Here is a 26,228-nt window from a genome sequence, read left to right as displayed (position 1 = left end):
AAGTTGAAGGTCCAGCCCCTGTGGTTGTAGGACAGAGATTGTAAGATTCTGGCATAAACCTTGGAGTTGAAACATGTGCTTCCTGAGGGCTTTCTCAGGAACTAAGTAAAACACTGTTGGCAGGAAATATGGATTAACTACCTATCAGATTTGAATTCCCTTCCTCACCCCCTCCCCACACACAAGAGACATTTGGTTAAGATAGACTTCTCTGATAAACACATTTGTTTCTTTGTACTTATTTACTTTCAGGAGCTGACCTGATCTGTGTCACTAATTCCATAATTTGGAATCCTTGTATACAAAGAAAAAAGGCAAATTTAAGCTCAAAAAGAGAGACCTTTAGAAGCAGAGAATGTTAGATCTAGAAGGGACTTTCAGGAGTGATCTAGTGCAGCTCCCTTTTAGAGAAGATGTAACTAGTCCACAGTTTCAGAGGCTAGGTAGCAGAGTTATAACTAAAATATGTCTTATTTCTTCCAGCACAGCAACTTTTTTTCCTCCAATTTTTTTTTATTGTGGTAAAATACACTTAACCAGCACAACTTTTTATTAGATCAGGCTGTCTTTGATGGCTAGAGCTGTCAACATTGCTTTACACTGCTTTGGAAAACAGGGCTCTTCAAGCAGAGGCTTAACAAGCGCCATTCAAGGATGTTATAGGAACATTTTCTAGACTGGACGAGGATTGGCCTTCACCAATTGCCTCTAAGTTTCCTTCCAACTTTTAGAACTTAGAATTCATATTAAATTCAGGATTATTCTGACATCCTTAACGCTTTAGGAGATGAAAAATTACTCCACGATTTCATCTTGTACTTAAAGCTTCAGTTCATATTACATTCTGAATACTGGCCTTAACACCAGTTTATAAACCCCCAGAACGAATGTTAAAATTCTATGTGAAGTCAAGCCCAAATACAGTGTGACAGGATATATTGGTTCCCAGAAGTTTCAGGTACAAAGATTGTTTTGAAACCTCATTCAGGCTTTGTGACAACATCTTTAGTGAACAAAATATGAATGACTTAATTTGCTTCTGAAAGCAAATGCTCTGGTGAGAAAGTAAACATGAGAAATGATTGTCAACAATGCAATAACTATAACAGCTGGTGGAAACCGACCAGTGGCATGAGGGGCTATGCAGGTTTAGAGGTGGGAGAAATCACTTGAGGTAAGAGGATCAGGGAAGGCGGGGAGGGGGAGGGGAGTGGCATCTGAGGGTTATACTCATTAGTGCTTGAGTCATCAGGCTATAGTCTTGGGGCTGATGCAGGGAAGGGGTCATATAGGAGAGCTCTAGTGTACATCCCTGAATTTTATCTCCTCCTCCTCAGTGAAGTAATTTGGGCTTTGGCTGTCATAGATCTGAAGTGATTAGACATTAACAGGCATATGGTCTGATTTGGGAGCTCTGAGAAGGTCCTAAAACCCCACCTCCACCTCCTTGTCCTAGCCAATCTCTCACAAGGGCTGACTTTTTTTTTTTTTTTTAGGTAAAATTTACATTCACTGAGATTCACAGATCTTATGCTTACTTCAGTTTTAAGTCAAGTTTTGACAAATTTATACACCCCAAAACCTAGTCAAGATATAGAATATTTTCCTCCCAGAAAGTTCCCTCATGCCCCCTCCCTGCCAGAAGCAACAGCTGTTCTGATTTCTCTCAAGAGCTAACCGTTCATGAGATTCTTTTTATGTGACACTACATCCCTTGAACAGCAATCAAAATTGTACCGTGAAATGCAACCCACCCCAAGATGTTATCAGTTATTTACAATTTAGTATGCAGGAAAGATTGGCATAAAACTATTTTGGGAAAAGAGGGAGGTGAGATTGCAAGGACCTTAAATATTTGGTTCCTGAAGGATGTTCAGAAGCCCTGCATTGCCGGATGCTCTGGAAATAGGCCAGGTATGTGTAACAGAGGGTGGCATTACCAAGGGGAAGAAAACAGTCTCCCCACCCCCGTCTATACTCAATAACTCAATTCAAATCCATCTTCTCAAGAATACCTTTCCTTAGGCTGTAGTAATCTCTCTCCTCTCTGGATTTCTATCATAGTTTTGATAGATATTAATTTCATATGTCATAAACTCAGATGTAACTTTATTTTTTGTAACTGACCTTAATTTTTATTCCAAGCCTTTATTCCTCTTAGCAATAGAAAACCTATTCTTTACAATTTAAGGTAACCTCAGTCACTTCAGTGTTAATTCGTCTTTTCAAATTTATACTTAATTCAGGATTTTCTTTGGCATTCTATCAGTTTATTATTTACTGCCTTATAACTTGTTGTTTTGAACAGATTTTAAGTTTTTTATTGTTTAGGATATCTGTGGCTGAGTTAACTTCTCAGATGTTACAGAGCCCTCTAAGCTCATCTTCATATTTCCCACAGTGCCCTACAGGATGCTGTGCACATCAGTCCACACTTTTATAGTTGAAGTTTGCATGATAAGCTTATAATTTAATAAAACTTGTGGATAAAAAAGTAAGATCACTGTATTTGAATTTGTATTTTAACCTGAAACTGACGGTAATGTAGTCAAAAGGACATAATCATAGATTAGGAGTCTAGAGAGCTGAGTTCTTACTGTAACTTGGTATGTAACTTTGGGCAAGGCACTTAACCTCTCAGGACCTAAATTTCCCCTGTAAATAAAGTTGATGGCGGGAGACTGGGGGCCAAATTGGTCTAGGTGATACCAGGGTGCTTTCCTGATCTGTATTCTGTCCCTGGAAACATACCTTCAGTTTGGGAAGAGAGTTTAGAAATAATTTACAGTATATGGATTTTTATTCACCTGCCAAAACATCTACTTCTTTATCCCATTTACTGATTTGATTTTTTTTAACTTTATGAGTGAAAATTAATAATCAAAGGAAATACAGAATCAGTGTTGAGAAACATTACTGGCCTGTCTTAAGAAAAACCATTTAAATAAATATATTCATTATACGGCCCCTTTCTAGTTTGTTTGTTTCCCCTAGACATAATGTCAAGTGGAGATGATCAGCAATCACGGGCTTTTGCCAAACCCACTTTCAGTGAGGTACAAGCCTCTGCATTAGTGGAATCAGTATTTGGGTTAAAAGTTTCCAAGATCCAGCCACTTCCTAGCTATGATGATCAAAACTTTCATGTGTGCATTCCAAGAACCGAAGACGCTACCGATGGCCCAACTGAATATGTCCTCAAAATAAACAACACTGAGGCTAGCAAAACTCCAGACCTGATTGAAGTGCAGAGTCACATCATCATGTTTCTGAGAGCGGCTGGATTTCCGACAGCCTCTGTGTGTCGTACTAAAGGAGACGACATAACCTCTCTCGTGTCCGTAGGTAAGAGACCACCAACTCGCTGGTCGTCACCTGTCCACGTACATTATTGCATTTTGGCTACAGGTAGAAATATCAAGAACAGGTCCGTAGTTCCAAGTGTAGACGTGGTTATTTTTTCAGCGGCTGGGAGAAGCCACAGTATCACCAAAGTGGAGACTGGGGCTCTGATTCAGAAGTGGTTAGAGCTGGGATCTGGTGTAACGCTGCTGTTTGGAAAGGACCTGGTGGGGGAGTAACTAAGGGGACAGGTAGAAATTAGGGGAACTTTTTTTTAAGCAGAAAAATAAATTTTTTTTTTTGTTAGATCAGCTGTATATTTTGGTGCTGTGGTATAGTAGAAAGAACACAGAACTAGGAATCAGGAATTTTAGATGCTAGCTCTGTCATTCTTGTATATGTGACCTTGGGCATACCACTTACATTCCTAAGTGTTTGTGTTCTCATCTGTGAGACTTGGTCGCTTTCACCTCTAAATGCTAAGATGTACCTAATAGGATTCTCTAAGCAGCAGCCTGAAATCAATTCCTTGGAATTTTTTAAAGGTTTGAAATCTTGATTCTTTTTCTCTCTAAATTGTTCACCCATTCTTTCTTAATTTGCATTGCTCCAAACAGCTGAGGCCCGTTACAGTCCCTGAGAAATAGTTATTTTCCTGTGTTGCAAACAGGCTGTTCCTCAGTTTGCCCTGAAGAAACCTGTTATTCTGAAAGAGTCATTTCTTTTTTTTTTTTTTTCACTTAGGTTTTTATTCATTTTTAAATAGTATTCCATATGAATATTTTTTTTATTGATGTTTTAATGGTTTCTAACATTGTGAAATTTTGGGTTGTACATTTTTGTTTGTCCATCACCATATATATGACTCCCTTCACCCCTTGTGCCCACCCCCCACCCCCACTGCCCCTGGTAACCACAGTCCAGTTTTCTCTGTCCATGTGTTGGTTTATATTCCACATATGAGTGAGATCATACAGTGTTTGTGAAAGAGTCATTTCTTTACATCACACTTTCCTCAACTGTAAACTTATAGAATAGTGTTTTAGGCATTCATTTACCAGAGTAGGTAAGTTATGTTTAGAGTTAAGGCTTGCAGAGTTAGGGTTATAATGTTGTTGGTATATAAACAGCTAGTTCCAAGGTTCTAAGATTTGTCTCTTCTACCTGCTTGCTCGATCCACTCAGCCCAGCCTGAGGGAATCCTGCTGACTTGTTTTAGGTTAGCACATTTTTTCTCTTGTTTTGTAATTTCTGTTATTCTTTGTAATAATGATTGCAAAGGCAGAATGGCCTCTATCTTTTTCAAGAATAGTTGACAGGATATATCATTCCATCCATCTAGGCAGTGGCTCTGAAATCAAAAGCTACTTGGTAAGGCTGCTGACTTACCTCCCAGGAAGACCTATAGCTGAGATTCCCATCAGCCCCCAGCTATTATATGAAATTGGAAGGCTAGCTGCCAAATTGGATAAGACACTGGAGGTAAGATTTGGGGCTTTATTTTGTTTATAAGAGGTGTTTTTTTTTGTTTGGTTTTGATTTATTTTATTTTTTAAATAAACCCAGGATCTTTTTATGTATGGTGCTTCCTCAGGTGTGTTATCAGGGAGACAGGGTCCTAGATGCGTGAATTTTTATGACAAAAGGCTTCTTCCCAGGTCTGTTCTTTACTGGTATATTGGTACGATTACCTACATTTTTAGAAATTCATGATATCCTTATGCTACTCACTGAAAACAGTCTGTATTCACAAGTTATAACCTGAAGTTTTCATCCAGATAAGGTATAATCAGCCAGAGTATGTATTAAAAAAGCAAATGTATTAAAATGACTGGTGTTCATTTGTGAACAACCAATAGGTCAAAGAAGAAATTAAAAGAGAAATCAAAAAATACCTCGAGACAAAGGAAAATGGAAATATAATGTCCAAAAATTTGTGGGATGCAGCAAAAGCAGTTCTAAGAGGAAAGTTTGTAGAGATAAATGCCTACCTCAAGAAAAAAGAAAAGTCTCGGGCCGGCCCCATGGCTTAGCGGTTAAGTGCACGCGCTCTGCTGCTGGCAGCCCGGGTTTGGATCCCGGGCGCGCACCGACGCACCGCTTCTCTGGCCATGCTGAGGCCGCGTCCCACATACAGCAACTAGAAGGATGTGCAGCTATGACATACAATTATCTACTGAGGCTTGGGGGGAAAATAAATAAATAAAATCTTTAAAAAAAAAAAAGTCTCAAATAAATAACTTCAGTCTATACCTCAAGGAACTAGAAAAAGAACAGTTGAAGCCCAAAGTTGGCAGAAGGAGGGAAATAACAAAGATTAGAGCAGAAATAAATGAAATAGAGACTAAAAAGACAATAGAGAAGATCAATGAAACTAAGAGTTGCTTCTTTGAAAACATAAACAAAATTGACAAGCTTTTAGGTAGACTCACCAAGAAAAAAAGAGAGAAGACTCAAATAAATAAAATTGGAAATAGAAGAGATGTTACAAATGATACCACAGAAATAAAAAGGATCATAACAGACTACTATGAACAATTATACTCCAACAAATTGGACAAGAAACGAATAGAAGAAATGGATAAATTACTAGAAATATATAACCTATAAGGACTGAATCATGATGAGATAGAAAGACTGAACAGACCAATTACTAATAAGAAGATTGAATCAGTAATCAAAAACCTCCCAACAAGCAAAAGTCTAGGACTAGGTGGCTTCACCGGTGAATTCTACCAAACATTCAAAGAATTGATACCAATCTTTCTCAAACTCTTCCAAACAAGAGTAACTCTTCCAAATTCATTTTATGAGGCCAGAATTACCGATACCAAAACCAGACAAGGATGGGGCCAGCCCCGTAGCCTGGTGGTTAAGTTCAGTGTGCTCTGCTTCGGCAGCCTGGGTTCACGGGTTCGGATCCCAGGCCCAGACCTACACCACTTGTCAGCCATGCTGTGGCGGCGACCCAAGTACAAAATAGAGGAAGATTGGCACAGATGTTAGTTCAGGGCTAATCTTCCTCAAGCAAAAAAAAATAATAAAAAAAAATAAAGGAGGATTCACAATGGATAGCAAAAAAAAAAAAAAAAAAAAAACTAGACAAGGATGCCATGAGAAAAGGAAATTATAGGCCAATATCCCTGATGAACACAGATGCAAAAGTCCTCAACAAAATATTAGCAAACCGAATTCAACAATGCATTAAAAGGATCATACATCATGATCGAGTGAGATTATTCCAGGGATGCAAGAATAGTTCAACGTGCACAAATCGATCAACTTATACACCACATTAACAAAATGAAGGATAAAAATCATATGATCATCTCAATAGATGCAGAAAAATCATTTGACAAAATTCAACATCTACTTATGATAAAAACACTCAACAAAGTAGGTATAAAGGGAACATACTTCAACATAACAAAGGCCATATATGGCCAGCTCACAGCTAACATCATACTTAATAGTGAAAAGCTGAAAAAGCCTTTCCTCTAAGATCAGGAACAAGACAAGGATACCCACTCTCACCACTTTTATTCAATATAGTATTGGAAGTCCTAGCCAGAGCAATTATGGAAGAAAAAGAAATAAAAGGCATGCAAATTGGAATGGAAGAAGTAAAACTGTCACTATTTGCAGATGACATGATACTACGTGTAGAAAACCCTAAAAACTTCATTGGAAAACTGTTAGAACTAATAAACAAATTCAGTGAGTTTCAGGATACAAAATCAACATGCAAAAATCTATTGCATTTCTATACACTAATAACAAACTATAAGAAAGAGAAATAAAGAAAACAATCCCATTTACAATTACATCAAAAAGAATAAAATACCTAGGAATAAGTTTAACCAAGGAGGTGGGAGACTTATATATTGAAAACAACAAGACAATTAATGAAAGAAGTTGAAGAAGACACAAATACATGGAAGATATTCCATGCTCATGGATTGGAAGGATCAATACTGTTAAAATGTCCATGCTACCCAAAGCAATCTCCAGCTTCATTTCAATCCCTATCAAAATTCCAATGGCATTTTTCAAAAAAAAATAGAACAAATAATCCTAAAATTTGTATGGAACCACAAAAAACCCTGAATAGTGAAAGGAATCTTGAGAAAGAAGAACAAAGCTGGAGGCATCACACTCCCGGATTTCAAACCGTATTACAAAGCTATAGTAATTAAAACAGTAAGGTATTGGCATAAAAACAGACACATAGATCAATGGAACAGATTAGAGAGCCCAGAAATAAACCCACATATATATGGTCAATTAATTTACAACAAAGGAGGCAAGAATATACAATGGGGAAAGGGCAGTCTCTTCAATAAATAGTGTTGGGAAAACTGGACAGCCACTTGTAAAAGAATGAAACTTAACTGCTATCTTACACCATACACAAAAATTAACTCTAAATGGATTAAAGACTTGAATGTAAGATTTGTAACCATAAAACTCCTAGAAGAAAACATAGGAAGTAAGCTCCTTGACATTGGTTGTGGCGATGATTTTTTTAATCTGACACCAAAAGCAAAAGCAACAAAAGCAAAAATAAATAAGTGGGACTACATCATACTAAAAGGCTTCTGCACAGCAAAGGAAACCATCAACAAAATGAAAAGGCAACCTACTGAATGGGAGAAAATATTTGCAAATCGTATATCTGATAAGGGGCTAATATCCAAAATACATAAAGAACTCATACAACTCAACAGCAAAAAACCAAACGGTACAATTAAAAATTGGCGGAAGATCTAAATAGACATTTTCTAAAGAAGACATACAGATGGCCAACAGGTCCATGAAAAGATGCTCAACATCACTAATCATCAGGGAAATGCAAATCAAAACCACAATGAGATATCACCTCACACCTGTTAGAATGGCTATTATCAAAGACAAGAAATAACAAGTGTTGGCAAGGATGTGGAGAAAAGGGAACCCTTGTGCACTGTGGGTGGGAATGTAAATTGGTGCAACCACTATGAAAAACAGTATGGAGGTTCCTCAGAAAATTAAAAATATAACTACTGTATGATCCAGCAATTCTCTTCTAGGTTTTTAACTGAAGAAAACAAAAATACTAACTCAAAAAGATATATGCACCAGAGCAGCATTATTTACAATAGCTAAGTTATGGAAACAACCTAAGTGTCCATCAATGGATGAATAGTTACAGAAGATGTGGGATGTGGTGTATATGTATATTGTTATACATATACATATACATGTTATATATATATACATATATATATTGTGTGTATGTGTGTATATATATATATATATATACACACATACACACACACAATGGAATATTATTCAGCCATAAAAAAGAATGAAAGCTTTTTATTCTATTTTATTTTATTTTTATTGAGGTAACATTGTTTTACAACATTATATAAATTTCAGGTGTACATCATTGTAGTTCGATGTCTTAGATTACATCCAATTCACCATCCAAAGACTAATTACCATCCATCACCATACACATGTGCCAGTCACCCCTTTCACCCTCCTCCCTCCCCTGTTCCCCTCTGGTAACCCCAGTCTAATCTCTGTATCTATGTGTTTGTTTGTTGTTGTTTTAGCTTCTGTTTATGGGTGAGATCATACGTTATTTGATTTTCTCTCTCTGACTTATTTTGCTTAGCATAATACCCTCAAGGTCCATCCATGTTGTCGCAAATGGCAAGATTTCCTCTTCTTTTATGGCTGAGTAGTATTCCATTGTGTATATATACCACATCTTCTTTATCCATTCATCCCTTGATGGGCATTTAGGTTGTTTCCAAGTCTTGGCTATGGTGAATAATGCTGCAGTGAACACAGGGGTGCATATATCTTTATGCATTCATGTTTTCATGTTCTTTGGATAAATACCTAGCAGTGGAATAGTTGGATCATTTGGTAGTTCTATTCTTAATTTTGGGGGAAATCTCCGTACTGTTTTCCATAGTGGCTGCACCAGTTTGCATTCCCACCAGCAGTGCATGAGAGTTCCCTTTTCTCCACATTCTCTCCAACGCTTGTTATTTCTTATCTTGTTAATTATAGCCATTTTGATGGGTGTGAGGTGGTATCTCATTGTAGTTTTGATTTGCATTTCCCTAATAATTAGTGATGTTGAACATCTTTTCATGTGCCTATTGGCCATCTGTATATCTTCTTTGGAGAAATGTCTGTTCGGATCTTTTGTCCATTTTTTTAATTGGGTTTTTAGTTTTTTTGTTGTTGAGATGTATGAGTTCTTTATATATTTTGGACATTAACCCCTTATCAGATATATGGTTTGCAAATATCTTCTCCCACTTGTTAGGTTGTCTTTTCGTTTTGTTGATGGTTTCCTTTGGGGTGCAGAAGCTTTTTAGTTTGATGTAGTCCCATTTGTTTATTTTTTCTGTTGTTTCCCTTGGCTGGTCAAGCATGGTATTTGAAAATATGCTACTAAGACCTATGTCAAAGAGCGTACTGCCTGTGTTTTCTTCTAGGAGTTTTATGGTTTCAGGTCTTACATTCAAGTCTTTAATCCATTTTGAGTTAATTTTTGTGTATGGCGAAAGAAGATGGTCTGCTTTCAAAAAGAATGAAATCTTTCCATTTGTAACAACATAGATGGACCTCGAGGGCATTATGTTCAGTGAAATAAGTCAGAAAGAGAAAGACAAATATATGATCTCACTTATATATGGAATCTGAAGGACAAAAACAAGGTAATAGATATAGAGAACAGATTGGTGGTTGCCAGAGATGGGGGTTCGGGGGTAGGCGAAATGGGTGAACTGTTTTGTTTTGTTTTTTAATTTAAATTAAAAAAAAAGACTTTATAAGAAAATTCATGGCAGCTTTACTCAAAAAATAAAATAAAATTACTTGTGTTGAGGATGTTTTTGTCCTATAGAATGATATCATGTATGACAAATATTTTTCCAGACCCATCCACAAAACTTCTTAATTTATTCAACAAATGTTTAATAAATGAGTACCTTTTATATGCCAGGAACTGAGGGAAGGGTAAGGATCTCCCTGTCCTGGAGGAGTGTGTTCCAGGGGGACAGATAAACAATTTAAAAAGTTATTACAGTTTGTATGAGGAAAACACTTCCAATCACTCACAAAATCCTGTCCATTCTACCTCTCAAATGTCTCTATATTCCATCTCCTTTTCTCCATTCCTGCCTCAGCTACCACGGTAGCCTCCCTACATCTGGTTTTTTTCCTCCTCTGGTTTATTCTTTATACCAGTTCAGAGTTACTTTTTAAATTACAAATCTGACCGTGTCAGTTCCATAGTTAAAACTTTTCAGTGGCTTCTCACTGCCTTCAAAATAACGGCCATACTGGGCCATATTTTCTTTCATACTGGGCCCTGCATGGCCTTGTCCCTGCCTCTGCCCCCACCCCCACCCCCACGTCTCATTGTCCGTGTCTCTCCTTTCATGCTTTTCTCACTTCCAATATAGAACTTCTTGTAGTTCCCTGGATGTGCCATTCTGTTTCATGCATCTGTGCCTTTGCATATGCCATTTTCTCAAGCAGTTATACCTTTTCCCCTGCTCTGCAAAACTCCTACTTATCCTTCAACACACAGCTCAAGCATCTCCTCCTCTGTGAAGTCTTCCCATGCTGCACAAAGATGATTACTTTCTTCTCTTTGCTACTTCTGAACTTGTACATCCTTCTCTCACTGTACTTATTAGACTATGTTCCAGTTATCTATTGCTGTGTGACAAATCATCCCAAAACTTACTGGCTTAAAACAATAGTGATTTATTTCTCATGACTCTGTGGGTTGACTGAGTGGCTCTTCTGCTCTACTTGGTGTTGATTGGGGTCACTCATGCAGCTACCTTCAGCTGGGAGCTAACTGGGGTGCTTCAGTTCCTCTCCATGTGGCCTCTTTTTTTTTTTTTTTTTTGGTGAGGAAGATTGGCCCTGAGCTAACATCTGTGCCAGTCTTCCTCTATTTTGTATATGGGACGCCACCACAACATGGCTTGATGAGCAGTGTAAGTCCATGCCCGGGATCCGAACCCATGAACCCTGGGCCACTGAAGCGGAGGGCACAAACTTAACCACTACACCACCGGGCTGGCCCCATGTGGCCTCTTCTTTTCACGTGGTGTCTCATCCTCCAGGATGGCCTGAACGTCCTTACAACATGGCTGCTGGCTTTCGAGAGTGAGAGTTCCAAGAGGACAAGCCCCAGCGTACAAATGTTAATCAAGCCTCTGCTTGAATCATGCTAGCTAACGTCCCATCGGCCAAAGCAAGTGACATGTCTAATCCCAAAGCCAATTGGGAGAAGCTACACAAAGGCATGAATACCAGGAGGTTTTGTTCATAGGGGGCCTTCAGGGTAACAGTCTACCACGTATGTTGTTGTAATTATTTGTTTCATATTTGTGCTTTCTATTACATAAGCTACATAAGACACAGTGACCTTCTTAATTGGTCTATGTCTTAATTATTCATCTTTTATCCTTGGTATCTAGCAGTGTCAAACACATAGTAGGCATTCAAGGAGGGCTTCATAAAAAAAAAAACTTCTGAGCTGATTCTTAAAAGTTAGGAATCTATCAGTTAGGCAGAGAAAAGGAGGAAGGGCATTCCAGCTAAAGGAAAGAGCATGTGAAAAATCATGGAGGTACAATGACCATGTTCCAGAACCTCTAAATAATTCATTATGGCTGGAGTATAGTGGTTAAACCTCAGAGAGACAGGGGATAAAGCTGGAAACATAGGGTGGAATCAGATTATAAAATACGTGACCATATGTGATACTAAGGAGTTTGGACTTTGTCTTATAGACCGTAAGGGACCTTAGAGGGTTTTTAAACAGGCAAAGATCTCTAATTTATAGCACTCCAAGGGCCAATATAGTGGATAGATTGGCAGAAAGCCAGAACGGAGGTGGGGAATGCATCTAGGAAGCTAATGTAGTAATCAGGTAGAAGCTGGTTGAGGGCTTGAACCAAGAAAAGATTCAAGATATATTTAGGAGACAGAGCCAACCATATATAGTGATTTAAGCCTGTGGGAGAGGCAAGGGCTGAGCAAGATATGGATTCTAACTTGTGTCTGCTTGGACACAACACCATTCTAAAGTAGGCAGGGTTCTCTGCCCTGGTATCAATCATGCGGTAGCCTCTAGAGCCTGGAACAGAGGACTGGAGAGACAGGAACGGGGGAAATATCAGGAATGGGGTCTAGAAGGTGTTGAGATCTGTGGAAGCTAAGGCTTCTGGCCATACAAGAAAGCAGATCAGCCCCAACTCATTTCACAATGTGCTCCCCTGGTGACTGCTGGGATCAGCCCACCTGTTTCCACTCCTTGCTTCTTGCCATGGTTTCTTTTCTATCTGGCTGGTGCTTTAGAGAAAAGAGTAAGATAGAGCCAGAGGAGTTAAGTGAGAGATGGGACAGGGCTAGGAACACTTTACCACTAAGATTTAGCGGATTTTTTTATTCTCTCTACTCCAGAGACTTGATATTTATAGTCTCCTGGGAATGAGTAAAAAAATTCTTTGCTGCTTTATATTGCAGTCTTTACCTTAGAAGTGTGTTGCTTGTAGGCAGCATATATTTGGTCTTGCTTTTTTATCCAATCTGACGATCTGTGCCCTTCAGTTGGGATGTTTAGACCCATGTATATTTAAATTTAATGTGATTAATCACATCTAGATTTAATGTGATTAACGATATGGTTAAGTTTAAGTCTATCATCTTTATATTTGTTTTCTATTTGTCCCATCTGTTCTTTATTCGCTAATTAGTTTTTTTTCTGCCTTTTTTTGTTTTGAGTATTTTTAATGATTTCATTTAATCTCCTTTGTTGGCTTATTGGGTATAACTCTTTGTTTTGTTATTTTAGTGTTTACTTTAGGGTTTATAGAATATATCTTTAATTTATCACAGTCTACCTACAAGTTATATCACTTCATGTATCATATATGAACCTTACATAGTACACTTCTGTTTCTTCCTTCCTGATACTATTGTCATACATTTTACTTATACATTGTTATTATTTTTGTTTAAACTTTCAATTATCTTATAAGATTTAATTAGAAAAAATGACATATTTGCCTATGTAGTTACCTTTTCCAGTGCTCATCATCCTTTGTGTAGATCCATATTACCATCAGGTATCATTTCCTTCTACCTAAAGGACTTCCTTTAACATTTCTTGTAGTGGGTCTGCTAGTGATAAGTGTTTTCAGCTTTTGTATGTCTGAAAAAGTCTTTGTTTCACCTTCATTTCTGAAAGATATTTTCATTGGGCATAAACTTTAGGTTGACAGTCTTTTCCTTTTAGTACTTCAAAGACATCGTTCCACTTTCTTCTCTTGCATTGTTTCTGACGAGAAATCTGCTGTCAGATCGTTCTTCTAAATGTAACGTAACGTGTCATGTGTGTGTGGTGGCTGCTAACATTTTATCTCTACTTTTGAGTAATTTGAATATGATGTATCTTGGTACAGTTTTCTTCATGTTTTTTGCACTTGAAGCTTCCTTGAGTGGATACAGTAAGTTACCTGGAAGCAGTCTGATGCTTTTGCATCTTGCTTTTCATGCTTGATGGGGGGACCAGGGCTGGGTTTAGCTAATGCAAGACTCTTCTGAGTTCTCTACTCAGTGTCCTGTGAACTTTGAGCTTTTCCAGTCTGGTTGGTAGGAACAGGTACTATTCCTGGCCCTGTGTGTATCCAGGTACTATTCCCTCTAATCCTTTCAGGTGGTTCTTTCCCCAGCTTTGAGTAGCTTCCTCATATTCATACACGGATTATACACTGATCTGCCAAATTCTCAAGGGGCACATTCTGCAGATCTCTAGAGTTCCCTCTCTCTCTGCAGTTCTCTGTTCCCTCTCTCTCTGCAGTTCTCTGTTTTCTGGTAATCTCTCCTGCAAACTCTAGCTGCTTTGTTCTCCCAGAACACTCTGCCTCCTCAGCTCAGAGAGTTCTCGCTTGTGTCTCCCCTCCCTGCACTGTGGCCTCTCTCAAGGCAATAAGCTGGGACAAACCCACCTCATTTGTTTTCCATCTCTCAGGGATCACTGTCCTTCACTGCCTGATGTCGAGTAACTTGGAAACCATCATTTCATATATTTTTTCTAGTGTTTTAGCTATTTCAACCAGGAGGATAAACCCAGTCCCTGTTACTCCCTCTTGGCCAGAAACTGAAGTCCATATTACAGTCATAATATTTATCCTTTTATCCCCAAATAGAAATAACCCTTTTTTTCTGATTAAAAACCCTTTCAGTGACTCATTAAAGAAAATCAGATAAAAATACAAAAAAAAATTAAAAGTTACCAGTAATCTCATCACCCAGAAATGACACTCCTAAACTATTCATTCTACGAGTCTGAGACCACACTATCCCACAGTCCCTGGGGCACAGTTGGTGTTCAGTAAATGTTTGTCAACTGACAGACTGTGTTGACAATAATTACCCTTTCACATTGCACTCTATTTATTCAACAGATATTTATTGAGCAGTGCAAGGCTCTGGTAAATGTATCAAGCATTTCAGTTGAAATAGTTTTCAATTAAGTTGGAACAAATCCATTTGTGGACATCCATTAAAATATCAATTTCTGAATATTAACATAATTTGGATTAAAATAGCCAGTTCTAATTAAATTTACTTTTAGGAAATTTTCTTCACATATTAATTTTATTTAGAAAAACTTTGGAACTGATTAGAACGCTCAGTGAAGTCTCTCTACCATCCTCAGACTCAAATCTACTAAATGAGCTGTTTAAATGAGCATCTGTTACATAACAGAGTTATCATTAACCTTTGCTTCTATGCTCCCTGTGGGCTTCGTTAATATGCCTACTGCCATCAAATTTTCAACTTTTACTGCTGTATTCTGAAATGGCAAATACAGTTTTCAGAGGGAGATAGCACCACATCATTGCTGACAGTGAGTTGTGCTGTGTAGTTAACCACCTGCCGCTCTGCTGTGCAACTTATTTTAGGTTGTCTTGTAGGGGACAAGGGAATTCTAGAAGGAACCAAGAAAAGCCTACCTCCCTTAGTATTGCAATGCATTTTTATCATGCTTTATTCCCATTGCCCATCTCCTCACCTCACCTTACCCCATGCTTTTGCATGGGGTAGGTTCTTAGTTTCTCTATAAGCACTAGGAACCAGGGCGTCTGCACAAGATATCACACAGGTGTGCAGTATTTTAAACCTATGGGTGTGGCAGAAGCTGTGCCTGCTCTGCTGGGGATGTGGCTGGGCCACTGAAGCTTCCAGCAGCTGGGTAAGCCTGGGAGACCCAGAGTAGACAGGAGCCCTGAGGATGGTAGGGGCCAGAACTAAGGCATTCACAAGTGAAGGGACCAACTAATCTCTACTGGAATTTGGTTGCTGCTTGGTCCACAGATGGGCTGGAGGTCAATCTCAGGAGATTCCTTTAAGTATAAGAAAGAAGAAAATACAGGGCAGGCTTATGAGTATGACTGTGGTCAGAGCTTTGTACTAGAGGAAGCAAGGTGCTTGGGAAATGGGAATTGGGGTGAGAGGCAGAGTGAGGAAGCTGACAAAAGGTAGGCTGAGATAGACTAATAAAGAGTAGTGATTAAACTGTCAGGAATTCAGGTTGGTGTGCCAAGGAGCCAAAAGGATAGAAAGGCCAGAGAAGTCAGGCACAACAGCTGCGGTGTTCATATTCGACAAACATTTGTTGAGCACCTATACATCTGAGGTCCTTATTTCATGTCTTGGTTTATCCACAGATGACTGTGAGGTTGGTATTGATACTCTGAATTTACTGTTAAGGAAACTAAGATCTGAGATAAGTCATAGAGCCAGTTGAAACCCATATCTGTCTGAGCCCAAGTCCAGATTCCAAGTATTTTTCCCACTACTCCATACTAGAGCTGAGAAGTTCTCCTGCGGGATGTGTGGGCTAACAGTGCCCTCATTTTAGAAGCTGACTCACAGCCTTCCCTAAGTGGACAATTGCTCCACTGGAAACCCAACAAGGGTGTTAAATTTTACTTTCTTTAAAAGTACAAGTAATATATGCACATGATAAAAATTTGAAACAGTACTGAAAGGTGTAAAATGAACATTTGTTCTCACCATCATCTCCATTCTTAGTCCCAATCCCACACCCCAAAAGTCACAACTCCTAACAGTGTTTTCAGTGCTTACTATGCAGAGTATTTTTGTGATCCACAGTGGCATTTAACACACCAGATGGTCAGGAGATTCAAAACCGTGTCAGGTGAGAAATAATTGAAGAAACTAAAAAGGTTTACTCTGCAGAAGAGAATACTGAGGGGGCAGGAGTGCTGTCTTCATATGTCTGGAGGACAGTCATATGAGAAGGATCCTGTTCCAGACAGCCCCAGAGGTCACAGTTGGAACCAGTGGCATGGACACAATTGGAGAGGCAGATTTTAGCTCAGCGAAAGGAAGATCATAGCCATCTCAATAAGGGTAAAAAGTACCTCCAATGGGAAGTATTGAAACAGAGGCTACATGACCACTTAGCAAGGACATTCTAGTGATAACAGAAGCATCAGGGGAAGGTTTTCAAACTGCAGGTCATGAGCATGGGTATTGAAATCAACTTAGAGGAACATTTTTAAAGAACTAGAATAAAATACAAAACACCAGAATACATCACATGTAATGGTATCAGTATTGTTACTAAGACTTTTTCTTTACGTGCGTGTTGCCTGTATACTGAGTTGTGATGTAAAATGTATTTATTACTGCGAGTCATGGTCAAAAAAATTTGAAAGCTGCTCCACTGGGTGACCCCCAGGGCACCTTCTAGTACTCACTCTGTGAAAGAGGTCTGGAGTGTGAGTCAGCAGACCCAGGTGCCCCCTCAGCCCCACAGTGGAACTCATCATCCCTCTCTGAACTTGTTTCCCCATTTGTGCAATGATGGTCAAAGCCATTTAGAACTTTAGATAGAGTGTTCAAAGTCTAAAGGCCCTTCCACTTCTAGAATTTTCCATTTTAAGAACATTCATTTATTCAGCAGATATTGCTTGACCAGTGCCTTCTATGTGCCAGGCACTGTTCTAGGTGTGGGGATACAGTAACGAACAAAAACAAAGCTCCTGCCCCTTATGGAGCTTACATTCTGTGCAGATAGACAGTAAGGTCTGTAAGTGAATTATGGTGAATATTAGACAGCAATATGTGCTAAGTTCTTAAGAAGAAAAAATAAGCAGAGAAGAGGGATATGAAGTATTGGAGAGAGGGTTGAACTTTTAGATGGAGTGGTCAGGGAGTCCTCCCCAAGAAGGTGACTTTTGAGTAAAGACCTGGTGGAAATGAGGGCACTAGCCATATGGATATCTGGGGAAGAGCATCCCAGGAGGAGGAAACAGCATATGCAAAGGCCATGAGGAGAGGACGTGCCTGACATGTTCCTTGAACAGCCGGGAGGCCAGTGTTGTTGGAGGAGAGTGAGCAAAAGTAGTGGAAGATGAAGTCAGAGAGGTAACAGGGGCCTGAGGCAGGTCATGTGAGTGAGAATAGAGTTCTTCAGAGCTGCCTCCAATTCCTTTTGTAGGCTGTGGATAATAACACTTATCTTCACACAGTTAGGAGGATCAAGTAAGATGGGAATGTGCTCTCAAAATGGTGAGATCCTGAGCCAGCCCTGATGGCCTAGTGGTTAAAGTTCGGTGCACTCTGCTTTGGTTGCCTGGGTTTGGTTCCTGGGCTTGGAACCACACCACTCGTCTGTCAGTAGCCATGCTGTGGCGGCAGCTCACATAGAAGAACTGGAAGGACTTACAACTAGAATATACAGCTATGTACTGGGGCTTTGGGGAGGGTGAAAAAAAAAGAGAGAGAGAGGAAGATTGGCAACAGATGTTAGCTCAGGGTGAATCTTTCCCAGCAAAAAAAAAAAAAAGAAATTGTGAGATCCTGTACAAATGTGAAGTTATTACCATTTCATGGATTAATGTCAATAGAGCAAGTCAGTGGCCATGAGAGAATGCCAGCTCTCCCCCTAAGGCACTCCCAGGCCTACACTTTGGAGGGTACAGTCTTCTAGCACACAGCAGATCTCTCAGTAGAGGTTGCTCTAACTGTCGAGAGTCTAAGAGTTTCTTGCTTCTGATTTAGAAATTCCATCACCCAAAGTTAAGCAGTCTTCATCGGGAGAACTTCATCTGGAATCTGAAAAATGTACCTCTTCTGGAGAAATATCTGTATGCTTTGGGCCAGAATCAAAATCGAGAGATTGTCGAACAGGTCATTCAGCTGTTCAAAGATGAAATAATGAGCAAATTAAGTCATTTTCGAGAATGTGAGTATTCCCCCAATCAAATAAGTATTTTTCTCGATATTTAAATTGTCAAATTTCAAACCATCAGAAAAGTGTGGAGGCACAACTTAGCTTTATCAAATCTTAAAGTTTTCCCATATTTGTTCCTGTTGCTTTTTAAAGAATAATGCTTTTACTTTCCTTAAAATTGCTACATGTGAAGCCCCCTCTAAACTTAATGTGATTCTACCTTTCTCCTCTCTACTAAATTTGCATACATGTTTTAATTCATTAATACATATGTATGTATTCATAAATTAAATATATAGCAGTGTCTTGCATATCTTAAAACTTCAGATAAATGGTATCACACTGTGTATTATCATTCTGCAACCTCCTTTTTTTTTCTTTTGTGAGGAAGATCAGGCCTGAGCTAACATCCATGCCAATCCTCCTCTTTTTTTTGCTGAGGAAGACTGGCCCTGAGCTAACATCCATGCCCATCTTCCTCCACTTTATGTGGGATGCCGTCACAGCATGGCCTGACGAGTGGTGCCTCGGTGTGCGCCTGGGATCTGAACGTGGGCTGCCAGCAGCAGAGCGCACACACTTAACTGCTACGCCACAGGGCCGGCCTCTGCAACCTCTAATTCAACTTATGTTTTTCAGATAAATCCATTTCATATATGTAGTCCTGGTTCATTTAGTTCATTAGTTTGAACTGCTGAATAGTATTCCATAGTATGTATATATCATAATTTATTTGAACATATTGTAATTTTTTTGGTCCATTCTCCTGTTAACGGAATTTTAGGTGCTTCCTATATTTTTGCTGTATAAATGATGCTGCAGAGCACGCTGGTGCATATCTCCTTATGTACATGGACAACAGTTTCTCTGGGGTATAATCAGCCTTTTGACCCAGCATGAAGTACTAGTCAGAGGGGAGGAACTGAGGGGCATTTCTAGCAAGGCCTAGGATAGGCAGTATGTGTCCCTTTTGCCCCCTGCTTTCTTTTTTTTTTTTTTAATTTTATTTATTTATTTTTTTTTTCCCTCAAAGCCCCAGTAGATAGTTGCATGTCATAGCTGCACATCCTTCTAGTTGCTGTATGTGGGACGCGGCCTCAGCATGGCCAGAGAAGCGGTCTGCCGGTGCGCGCCTGGGATCCGAACCTGGGCCGCCAGCAGCAGAGCGCTTGCACCCAACTGCTAAGCCATGGGGCCAGCCCTGCCCCCTGCTTTCTATATTAGTCAGCTCAGGTTGCCTAATTAGATGAGGTCATCTAAACCTAATTATCTCCCAAAGGCCCCATCTCCAAATACCATCACATTGGGGGTTAGGACTCAAACATATGAATTTTGCAGGGGGGGCGGGGGGGGCAGGCACAATTCAGTTCACAACACTTACTTTGTGTAAACACAATGTAAGATGGTAGCATAAAAAGAGTTGATTTTTTTTCCCCTTCAAACCTATTTCCCCCCTAGTCATCTTCATCTCATTAAAATGGTATCCACCATTCACCTAGTTGATCTAGCCAAAAACCCAGGAGTCATCAGCCTGGACTTTGTTCTTTCTCTCACACCTCACATCCAATCAAATTCTATCAGTTCTAACTTCACAACATACCCTACTTCTAACCACTTTCCCCCACCTTTACTACTTCCATTTGGTCCAAGCTACTATCATTTCTTATCTGGATTATTGCAGTAGACTCCTAACAGGTCTCACTGCTCCCGTCTGTCTCCCACAGGATACATTCACTTGTGTCTTCCCTTTTTTTTGCTTTATATTACTTTTGTAAGATTCTCCATGTTGTTGCATGTGGCTATAGTTTAACTTGTATTACTATAGAGTATCCTATTCATAAATATACCACATTCTAGCTATTCTACTCTTAAAAGATATTTGAGTTGTTTCCAGTTTTGGTCTATTAAGAAGCACTGTTATGAATATTCTTGTGTCTCTTGGTATACATGTTCATGAGTTCTTTGAGTATATAAGTTCTTGAGTTCTGGGGTAGGAATGCTGGGTCATAGGACATGTCTATATTCAACTTTACAGTTTTCCCAAGTGGTTGTATGACTTTATACTACTACTAGCAGAGTATAAAAGTTTTCATTGCTCTGCACCATTGGTATTATCAGATTTAAAAATTTTTGCCAATCTGATGTGTATATAATGGTTTCTCATTGTGGTTTTAGTATACATTTCCCTATTTGTTAGCTATTTGGATAAACTCTTTTGTGAAGTGCCTATTCAAGTCTTTTGCCTGTTTTTCTGTTGGGATTTTTTTCTCATTGATTTTAGAAGTTTGAAATATTTTATGGACACAAGTCCTTTGTTGGTTATATGTGCTACACATATTTTGTCCCATTCTGTGGCTTGTTGTTTCACTCTCTTTATATGTTTCGGTGAACAATCCTTAATTTATTGGTTTCAAATATATGAATCTTTTCTTCATAGTTAGTGTTTTGTGCCTTGTGTAGAAATTTTTCCCTACCTTGTGGTCATGAAGATATTCTTCTAGATTATCTTCCTAAAGTTTTATAGTTTTTGCCTTTCATAGTAGATCTACAATCCACCTGGAATTTATTTTTATAGATGGTGTGAATTTTTCTTATGGCCGATAAATTTTCCCAACAACATTTAATGAAAAGCCATCTTTTCTCCCTTTGTTTTGCAGTAGCACCTCTGTTGTAAATCAAATATGTTTCTGGACTCTCTATCTTATTCTGTTGGTCTATTTATCCATCTGTGCACCCATATGCAGCCTATGTATCAGCTAGGCTAGGTTATGCTACAGTAACAAATAACCCCCAAATTATTGTGAACTAAAATAACAAAGGTTTAGTTCTAACTCAAGCTGTGTGTCTATGATGGATTGGCTAGGGCTCTGTTCTATGTATTCTCACTTTGAGAGTGAGACTGATGGAATGTTCACCAACTGGAGTATTGCTATGGAATAGGGAAAGAGAATGTAGTAAATTGTATACTGGCTCTTAAGACTTCTGCCCTGAAGTGACGTCACTTCTGTTCATGTCAGTGGCCCCAAAAAAGTCACATGGCCACACACAACTTTTTGGGGAGCAGGGAAGTACAACACAGCATGTTCCCGGAAGGAAGATAACTGGCATATCTGTGAGCATCCCTAAAGATTACCACAGTATCTTAATTTCTTTAACTTTTTAAGTCTTCATATCTGGTACAACATGTCCTCCCACCTTCTTGTTCTTCTATAAGAGGGTCTTGACTATTTTTAGTCCTTTTCATTTCCATGTCAATTTTGAAATCAGCATATCATGTTTTAAAAAATTATTGTTGAGGGGCCGGCCCGGTGGCGTAGTGGTTAAGTTGGCGTGCTCCACTTCAGTGGCCCAGGTTCGCAGGTTCAGATCCTGGGTGCGGACTTACGCACTGCTCATCAAGCCACACTATGACTGCATCCCACACACAAAATAGAGGAAGATGGGCACAGATGTTAGCTCATGGCCAATCGCCCTCACCAAAAAAAAAAAAAAAATTAGTGTTGAGATTTTGGTTAGATTTGGATTGAATCTGTATATAAAGTTGAACAAAATGGATATTATAGTATATTTATACTTGTTTATATTATGTTATACTTATTGATTATTCTAATCCATGAACATTAGTCTATCTCTCCATTTATATACATCTACAAAGATATATATGATAAAATTTTTAGTTATCCTTTTATTGTTGATTCCTACTGTAACTGTATTATGGTCAGAGATCATACTTTATATCAGTGCTGTCCAGTAGAATTTTCTTCAATGATAGAAATTTTCTATATCTGTGTTGTCTGATATAATAACTTCTATGTGGCTACTGAGCACTTGAAATGTGCAATTAAGGAACTAGATTTTCAATTTTATTTAATCTTAATGAATTTAAATGGCAGTATATGGCTAGTGGTACCATATGGGACAGGGCAGCTCTATATAATTTCAGTACTTTTGAAATTTGTTAAGATTTACATTATAATGCAGAATTTGGTAAATTTTTTTAAATGGTCCATGTGTGCCTATAAAAAAAGTTTATTCTGCAGTTCTGGGATACAGAATTATATCTATGTCTAGTAGGTCAAGTTTTTTAATCATGTTGTTGAAATTTTCTATACTATTGACTTATTTTTTGGCCTGTTTGTTCTAACAATTCTAAGAAAAGTGTATTTTAAATCTCCCACTATGATTGTGGATTGTCTATTTTTACTTGTATTTCTGTCATATTTTGCTTTATACATTTTGAGGCAATGTACATGTAAAATTAGAATTGTTATCTTACTGGCAAGTTGAATCTTTTAACAATATAAAGTATCCCTCTTTATACCTTCTAATGTTTTTTGCCTTAATGTCTATTCCATCTGACATTATATAGCTATCCCATATTATTTTTGTACACTGGCTATTTTTCTGTCCCAATTTTTTCTTCTCTTTCCCCCCTTCTTTTGAGCCAATTGTTTTTGTCATTATTTTTTTTTTTTTCCTCTCCAGAAGTTTGGAAATTATATTTTATCTTATTCTTTGGATGATTACCCTAGAAATTCTGACAGGTGACTTGAACTTATCAAAGTCGAATGTTATGCAAGAAAATACAAGGATCTTAAAATACTTTAATTCCATTTATCTCTTTCCTGACTTATATGCTGTTGTGTTAGTAAACTTTAATTCTGTATTTTTATCCCAAAAGACATTATTATTTTTGTTTTATAGTCAAGTTTGTTTAGATTTACTCACATTAGTTTCATATCTTCCAGCACCTCAAACTTTCTATCTGGAGTCATTTTTTTCTGCCTGAAATACGTCCTTTAGTATTTCCTTTAATGCAGTTTTCTACTGGTGAACTCTGATTTTATTTGACTAAAAATGTTTTCATTTTGTCTTTATTCTTGAAGGATATTTTCACAGCCTATAGAATTTTAGGTTTCAGGGTTGTAGAATTTTAGAATTCCACTGTCTTCTAGCTTCCATTGCTATTGAGAGGCCGGCTGTCAGTCTGTTGCTCCTTTGAAGACAAGCTGTATTTTCCCCTTTGGGTTGCTTTTAAGATGTCCTCTTTTCCTTAACTAAATTTTTTCCTTAATCTGCTTGGGTTTCTTAAATATTGTCTTTCATCGGTTATGGAAAATTCTTGCCTCTGCCCCATTCTCTTCTCCTTCTGGACTCCAATTCAGCTAGTATTAGTTCTTCTTAATGAGTCCTCTCTGTCTCTTCTCTTCTTATCCATGTGTGTGTTTTTTTAAATCTTTTTCTCTGTCCATACTGCATTTTGGATAATTTTCTAACCTATCTTCTAGTTTATTCTCTCTTTAGCAATTTCTAATCTGTGACACCCATCTATTTTTAAATTTCATTTATTGTATTTTTTGGTTTTAGTTCTTGTTTATTTTTCTAGAGTAACTGCCTTGTGGCCAGAAAACATACCATATATCAGCATACAAGGAAAGAAGAGACTATGAGCAAGAACCAAAAGAAACTGACTACTGTATACAAACTGAACCAAAGACTTCAGTAACTAATGATCAGACAGAGAATATATTCACACAGAAGCCTGGTTTGGCATTTGGTTTCGAGCCTATATTTTTGTCCTTCTGCTTCCTTGAACCCATAGTATTCAAAGCAGTGGATTGGTAACAGATTTTGTCATCCTTTTACAAGTTGGGAAGCCCTTATCACTGCCCTCAGCTTCATGCAGTGTGCCTGTTTCCCCAACTGGCAGGTAGCACTTTCAGTTTGTGTTCTCCCAGGCGGGTAGAGCACACTGCTGATCTGGAGCCCAGTAGATAGTCCTGTGGCTTTATTCCTGCTCACGGCTTGGCATTTCTATTCTGTTTTTTAGTATATAGATCTATCTTATTTTTGAGGCAGGCTGTATCTTGATTGTTTTCTCTTTTTATTTTTATCATTGCTATGTATATTGAGCACAGTGAAGTTATCGAAGAATGAATTCACTCTGCCATCTTTATCAGAACTCCTTCTTTTCTTTCTTTAATTCTCAAATTCAACAACTTTTGTCATTTTATTCCAGGCATAAAACAGATGTATCATTTCTTGATTGGCCATTGTACATGTGAAGAGAAGCAATGAAATGAGAGAGGAGAGGTTCCCGTAGATACATACAGATTGCATTCACAAAGTAACCTATTTCATTGACTCTAAAATGCCATTTGATTGTACAAGATGCACCATTACTTTATGAGCCTCTAAGGAAGAAAAAACACTGCCAATGAAACTATGACGTGACATCAATTGTACGACACATCCCAATTTCAGAAACGTGTAGTTTAGAATCTATGGTTTAAGGGCCAGGCCGGTGGCGCAAGAAGTTAACTGCACGCGCTCCGCTTCGGTGGCCCCGGGTTCACAGGTTCGGATCCCAGGCGCACACCAACGCACCACTTGTCAAAGCCATGCTGTGGCGGTGTCCCATATAAAGTGGAGGAAGATGGGCATGGATGTTAGCTCAGGGCCAACCTTCCTCAGCAAAAAAAGAGGAGGATCGGCATCGGATGTTAGCTCAGGAATGATCTTTCTCACAAAAAATAAAAATAAAAATAAAGAATAAAAGAAAAAAAAAAGAATCTATGGTTTACAGTAATGTTTATTGCTTCTATATGCCACCCACTGTGCTACATTACTTAAGCATGATTTACACAATCCTAACTCATAGAGAAGAAATCAGCATTATATTTAGAAGTTAATATTATGGACTTTATATCACATACTTATTATAAAGTATATGGCTCACTACTTCAGTGCTCATGGACACCTCATCCCCTAATCCTTAGTCAGTAGTTTAAATCAGTGCTTCTCAAACTATCCATGGTAGAAGACAAATTTGGTTTTTTTCCCCCAACCCACTGCAGCCTGCTACATAGTTCTACTGTTCATGATTAGTTCACAGCTTGAGCCACATACGACTTACCATGCGAGTTTGACAACACTCAAACTGGTCTATACTCCATTCAATGAGACAAGGCCACTGATCACACTCTTCGATGACAAATTATAAAATTACCTAAACACTCTCAATTTGTGTTTTTATCTCATGCAGACGACGAGTACCAGTTTGTGGGCCAGCACTGACCATGGACTCCCACTTTGAGTGGTACTGACTCAAAATATCACCATCTATTCCAGTAATCAAAAGACTGGGGAAATTCAGAAGTACTTTGTCATCAGAAATTTTTTTTAGAAATCCTAGGTTAAAGTAAAGGCGCATCTGGTGTATTCTAGGACTCTTTGCTTCTTATAATAATATGAATATATGTGTATTCTTTTTAAACATTTCTGGTTTTGGGCAGTTCTCCTTTCTCCTTACTCTCCTAGTAGCCAAAATCAGGTGTTTGTAATAACTACAGTCTCCATCTTTGGGCCCTGTGTTGATGAGAAACAAACACAAAACCACCACCAAAATTAACTGCTTTTATCCTTTTCAGAGGAAATTATTTTATTTCAAGAAAAATACGGTTTCACCCTTTATCTCTGACTGCCCATCAAATTATTTGAATGGCCATGCCTGAGAAAGAGAAATGGAAAGAGAATGAACTGGAGTTTTAAATAACTGTTTTCTCATGGCTTGGTTTTTCTCCTT

At 38.4% G+C, this 26,228-nt stretch overlaps 1 protein-coding gene across 8 annotated transcripts in view; it reads left to right on the top strand.

The window, feature by feature from the left end:
* Window positions 1-26,228, top strand: part of HYKK (hydroxylysine kinase) — a 31,316-nt gene that overhangs the window by 951 nt on the left and 4,137 nt on the right. For 2 of the 8 annotated variants that reach the window (XM_058542176.1, XM_058542169.1), the window contains exons 2-4: window positions 2,977-3,345; window positions 4,685-4,824; window positions 18,472-18,655. In XM_058542176.1, the coding sequence (XP_058398159.1) occupies window positions 3,000-3,345; window positions 4,685-4,824; window positions 18,472-18,655 (670 nt within the window). In that variant the 5' untranslated portion in view covers window positions 2,977-2,999. Of the gene's footprint in view, window positions 1-1,496; window positions 1,915-2,976; window positions 3,346-4,684; window positions 4,825-18,471; window positions 18,656-24,029; window positions 25,189-25,688; window positions 26,227-26,228 lie in introns of those variants that run through there. The other 6 variants (XM_058542171.1, XM_058542170.1, XM_058542172.1 and 3 more) reach the window with 6 other exon arrangements.

This window comes from Diceros bicornis, chromosome 5 (assembly GCF_020826845.1).
Source record: "Diceros bicornis minor isolate mBicDic1 chromosome 5, mDicBic1.mat.cur, whole genome shotgun sequence".
Taxonomy (NCBI): domain Eukaryota; kingdom Metazoa; phylum Chordata; class Mammalia; order Perissodactyla; family Rhinocerotidae; genus Diceros; species Diceros bicornis.
The sequence above is the reverse complement of the archived record's forward strand: the minus strand, read 5'-3'. Positions and strand labels throughout refer to the sequence as shown.